The 6,000-nt window shown below is 37.1% G+C and overlaps 1 protein-coding gene across 1 annotated transcript in view; it reads right to left on the reverse strand.

The window, feature by feature from the left end:
- Positions 1–5,559, reverse strand: part of LOC107555909 (receptor tyrosine-protein kinase erbB-4-like) — a 236,491-nt gene extending 230,932 nt beyond the window's left edge. The window contains exons 1-2 of the mRNA XM_016238851.1: positions 5,478–5,559; positions 5,221–5,372 (exon numbers count right to left, since the gene is read on the reverse strand). Coding sequence (XP_016094337.1) covers positions 5,221–5,372; positions 5,478–5,559 — 234 coding nt within the window. The remainder of the gene's footprint in view (positions 1–5,220; positions 5,373–5,477) is intronic.
- Between the last annotated feature and the right edge of the window lie 441 nt (positions 5,560–6,000).

The following is a 6,000-nucleotide window of genomic DNA, read 5'->3' on the forward strand; positions in this document are numbered from 1 at the left end:
CAGAGATGAAATAGTGCAGTAAGATCGCATTTAGTTGAATTAATTATAGCATTTATTTCAATTAATTATCGATTGAGAGAGAGAGATGACAGTTGTGTGTGTGTTACCTGTGTCTGCGTGTCTCTCTACAAACAATTAATTACTTCAAAAACAGCGATTTTAACATATCGTTGTTGAGGAATATAATGTAGCAATCTCAGGGCCGTCCTTAGCTGATGCGGGGCCCGGTGCGAGGTAAGGAGCGGGGGTGGGGTGTTCCCCTTCGGTCCGTTCGCCACAGGGCCCGGTGCGACCGCACCAGTTGCACCCCCCTAAGGACGGCCCTGAGCAATCTAGTATCTAGGCTATTTTATTCATATGCCAGCCAATCAGGTATCCAGTATTCAGACAGACCATGGAATAAAATTAAATATATAATAACAATAACAACAATAATAATAATAATATTAAATATGTTCATGGTAATATATATACTGTAGTTTGTATTTTCAGTTATACTGTTTAATTATTGCTGTATTGCTTTTTAACATTATTATATTACATTATATTATATTATATTATTATTTAATTTATAATTAATATTTTTTATTCAATTCATTCACTGATTCATTGTACCTGTCAGTCAAGATATGATTTTCTGTGAAATTGATTTTTTTTTTGCATGCTCTAATTGCACTAATATTTTACACATTATTACCAAAGCATATGAAATTCTCCTCCTCTCCCATGCTCCTTCTTTTTCCTCCCCTTTTAAGCCTGTCTTCGTGTCATATTAAAGGGATGGAAATGAACTTGAGAGTTTGCTAATTGCGATTGTCAATCCCATCTAGGCAGAGCTGAAAGACATGGGCTCCCAAACACTTCATCAGTCTTCATTAATATTGAAGGGCGCTTTGAAAACGTCTCCCCAATCACAGCTGATCTAACGCAGCACGTGTGAAGCTCTTGGCCCTGACAAAAACTACAGACATTACCATTACTTCATTAGTGTACTTTATTATGCAATTTTAGGAATTTAAAAAACACTATTGGAACTGACTTTTACTCCGTTACGTTTCTAATGGAAAAATGACACTTTTTCCTATATAAAATTTAATTTAGACCTTCAATGTACAATCAGTATTTACATTACTCCTTGTCCATTTTACTGAGCTAACCAACCAATAAAATTCGCTCCTAATTTTGACTTTACTTTTACTAAAATAGGAAATCCATTTCGTCATAAATTATAAGCCATGGTTGTGTAAAGACGTTTCATCAATCACACCACAGTCTTTTATTTAAAGCAATATATAACCACTGCTGAAGAAGGACAAACGTCAATGATGAGCCTATAAACAACAATAATCATCTACTTTCTTATGAGGCTCTATTACTATGTAGGCAGTAGACTGTAGTTTACTAGGTTATTGAAAAAAGCCACCAATGAATCATCTATTACCAAACAACTTATTTATTTTCAAATACTTTGTATTCTCTTGAAGTTTATGGAAATAAATTGTAGCTCATCTTCATAAGAATGAGTTGCATATTCTCAGGGTTAAATAGAGAACCGAGTATTCACAACCCACACAACAATGTCTGCTTAGACAGTATTTGCCAGGAAAGTCATCTTAAATGTTTTCTATTCTAACGTAAGTTTTATTTGAATCAATATTTAGAGTCAGCAAGCAAATAAGTTTATAGGAAGTGGAGGTGAATGTTTCTGAGAGAAGCAACCTTTGGCCCATCCGAGCTCACAGATGCCCCGGGCTGTGAAAAACAATGGAGAACACGGAGTTTCTTTCCCTCTGCGATTGTTTTATTTAGAATTTACTTATATAAGATTTAAAACAATCGCAAATTACCCAGAATTGTATGGTATTTTACGGTAATTCTGCATTGATAATAATAAGAAATGTTTCTTGATCAGCAAATCAGCGTATATTAGAATGATTTCAGAAGGATCATGTGACACTGAAGACTGGAGTAATGGCTGCTGAAAATTCAGTTTTGCCATTGCAGGAATTAATTATATTAGCTAAGTATATGTATGTATTTGAAAGAACTACTCATCTGTTAAGAATGACATGGCCTTGCGAGCAACGTAGCAACGACATCCTGCTAGCAACGTTTTTATATGCTCCTACTCTAAATCTGCAAAATGTCACTAACAGTTGAAGGCCGGTTACCCTTTAGCAAAGTCTTCAGTTCAGTTCAGGATCCGAAAGCTATTCTAGGAGCATCGTTGTTTTTGGGAAGCCACTTGTACTGACTAGAACTGACAACATGAGAAAAGGGGAAAAATGCATAGAATGAAAAAAGAGACACTCGATGAGAAAAAGAGACATGAAATTAAAAAGAAGAACGGTTCTGGTCAGGGCTCCATAGCAACACCGTATCTAGTAATATTTCCAATAAGACCTCGCACTCTAAGCACTCTTCAGTATCTAATCTTCAGCCTAATGACATGCTGCCTTGTGGAAATATTTATGCTTTCCTCTTGGAAATGATAACCGGTTATTAACTCTATATCGGCTCATTAAATCCTGAACTAAGCATTTAATACATTATATGCGATGGAGGGCCGAAAGACGGCCTAATTAAAGATGGTGGATCATTGCAAGAGGGTGTCAGTAGCTGGATTTCCATCCAAATGTTTTAAATATATTTGGAAAAATAAGAACCTCTTTTGTATAGTCTATTCAACTCTATTTGAGTCTTATAAGCAATAATTCACCTCAAAATTATAATTTAGACAATATTTACTACTCACCCTCATATCATGCTGCTTTTTTTTCAATCTAAATATAAAGTCCATTGTGACCACATTTCGTAAACTGCAAAGCTGACAAAAAATTTATTTGTGAAGGCATTTAAGCCTGAATCAATGAATCAGTGAAAGTTTGGAAAAGCCAATCAGTCCAATTAGTTTTTGTGGACCATATACACCAATTTGGTAAAAAGATTTGACACAAATGAGCAATTCACTCATGAATGGCTATTTGAGTGAATGAGAATAATTCATAATGTATTAATACCTTTATTTTATTTTTTTTATTTTTTTTGTGAGTAAAAAAAGTTATTAAAAAGATTGTTCAGCTCATTCTTTTGAATCTCATCTTGTTTACTGAATTAATGAGCTTTACTGATTAATGAGTGAATTGCTCTTTTGAGTAATTTTTTTTTAATCGGTTGATCCAGTTCACGAAACGAATATGAATTCTTTGCACACTGAAGTAGTGATGTGAACCGGGTTACCCGATTCATTGAAAAGTTTTGACTCAAAAGAAAGATTCACTTATTATACAGACAATTTTACTTCAAATCATTTGGACTGGTTTTATGAACTGAATCAACCAAAAAGATTAATTTAAAAACAACTATACGTTCATGAATCTGACATCAATACTTTAGTGAAATTGGTTTGAACCAGATCTTGAGTTCAACTCAATAGGTAAACTTTTCCTTTAATAACCGAACAATATCTTATGCCTCAAATTCAATAAATATAAGTAGTTCAATTAGCATAACTTGAACATATTCATTTATTTTTATTCTAACCTGCCAAAACCAACCTATTTTAAGCTACACATCTCAGCTACAACACACCTAATGAGGGTCTCCTTCATTTCCATTAGATACAATTAAATAAATTGAAATGTACCCCCTCATTTACACCCCTACTCTTTACGAGAAGTGCCATGGGATTTTTAATGACCACAGAGAGTCAGGACCTCGGTTTAATGTCTCATCCGAAAGACAGTGCTTTTTAACAGTATAGTGTCCCCATCACTATACTGGGGCGTTAGGACCCACACATACCACAGGTTGAGCACCCCCTACTGGCCTCACTAACACTTCTTCCAACAGCAACCTAGTTTTCCCAGGAGGTCTCCCATCTAGGTACTGTACAGGCTCAACCCTGCTTAGCTTCAGTGGGCAACCAGTATTGGGCTGCAGGGTGATATGGCTGTGGCGGAAGTACAGGAACGTTCACTAGTCATGTCTCAACACACAATATTTATTACTATGTTGTTCCTGAAGAAAAGATCCCTGACCTTTCTCCGACTACCCATTATTCTCATCATGGCACGAGCCGAAATGTGGGAGATGGGGCTATTGTGACAGGGGGAGGTCGGCAGTGAGGTCTATCGTTTGTTTTCATCACTAGTGGCGTTTCAGTCACAAACAAACCCCTTTCTAATCTTTTAAGTGAACAAATTATTCTCATTCCATGCACTTACAACTCACAGAGATCTCTCTCGTCTGATTTACAGGATTGCTTTGGTTGCTTTTATCTGACTTCAAATACTGACTACAGCATGGCGTACACAAATAGCATAGAAGTGCAGACTGTGGACCTACTGAACTTAAGTGTTTTGAATAAGAAAGGACAGAGGTGTACTAGTATATCACACAACACTAGCATACTACTTTTACCATTTCTGCCATATGATTTTCTGAATTCAGCCTAAAGGCCTCAATATACTTCAAGCAAAATGTAAAAAAAACAAACTGGTCTGGCATCATTTAGAGCAAAATCAGGCCAAAATAAAGTGACTGGGTTGTTTCAGGAGTTCGAAACAGCTTGCCAAAAATTAACACGGAGACGCTGCTTGTTTTAAACCAATCTATTGTATAAAGTGCTGCATACATAAACGTTTTGACCAGAGTGCCAAATAGCAAAACTTGTGCAAAGGTGCAGTCACATTTACTGTTGCTCTGTGACATTTTGCAGTTGAATTCCATTCATTTCAATAGGAATCCGTGTGATTGGGAATTTTGTGCCACTTTTTGTGATCTTAAGTGGACCACTTTGTGATCTTAAAAGGACCACTTTTTGTGATCTTAAGTGAAGAATGAAAATAACTTTGCTGCAAGTATATCAAGGCTTTTAGCAGAGTAAATGAGACATCTTGTTTGGAAAAGGAACTAAACGAACTGGGACAGGTCATTTGCGAAGGAAATGAATAAACAATCTCATTTGTGAACAAGGATCTACTGGTTGACAGTAAGGGAATAAAAACTAGCAGGTTTAATTTACGACGCACACCTAAGTTCGTTTTACACCATTTCAAACTGACTCAGGCAAATAACTTATGGTAACTAATATACTAGGTGTAATTGTTACCTTGAAACTTTGACTCTGATATGATACAGAACAACAACAACAAAAACTATGGAAAACAAACAATAAACTAAATCCAAGACCTGTAATAACTCGCACAGACTACTTACCCTAAGAAAGGACAGGTCACGACTGCGATCGATGCTGGTGATCTCCAGGTTACCCATCACCACCTCGCAGTTCTCATAGTATTTACGAAGGGTTCGATACTGCTGGTCCAGGTCTGACAGAGTACTCAGTTTATTCTCTGTGCCAGGGCATACTGCAGAAAGAAAAAAAAGAGAGAAATTACATTCTGATGGTGCAAACAACAGATGCAGGAACTGCTTGGCGCTTCAGTCCATCCAGCAATGCAATTCAATCAGGCCTGAAGTCCCAGAAGCCTCTAAGACAGACAAGGAGCCTCCAGCCCCAGACGGACAACTTGACAAGTAATTAAACAGAGCCATTTCTGCTCATCAAACACCTTGCACCAATCAAAGACATTTGCCATCTGTTGCATCAGCTGGCATTGCCTTTGAGCCAATACTGTAACCCTCCCTCTCACGCCTCACTGAACCACTGTCACAACATCCACGAGCACATCCATGCCTATCCCATGCCACCCGCTCTGTGGCCGCCAGAAAGACAGACCGAGAGCGAAAGGAGAGTCAGCATATGCATTATAACACCATATGATGAGACTAACTGACAATGCAGCTATGCATCTTTCTATTATACTTGATACACATCTACAGCTGTTTGAATAATGTATGTTATGCTAGTTTCTTATCATGCAGCAACAGAGACCTTATTCATCATGTGCTCATTAACACACTCTCACAGGATGAGGGGGAGCCCTGCTTTATGTAGAATAAATCTACTTTTTTCTAGGCCACATCTGCAAGCTT

Source organism: Sinocyclocheilus grahami, unplaced genomic scaffold (assembly GCF_001515645.1).
Source record: "Sinocyclocheilus grahami isolate Dianchi unplaced genomic scaffold, SAMN03320097.WGS_v1.1 scaffold549.1, whole genome shotgun sequence".
Taxonomy (NCBI): domain Eukaryota; kingdom Metazoa; phylum Chordata; class Actinopteri; order Cypriniformes; family Cyprinidae; genus Sinocyclocheilus; species Sinocyclocheilus grahami.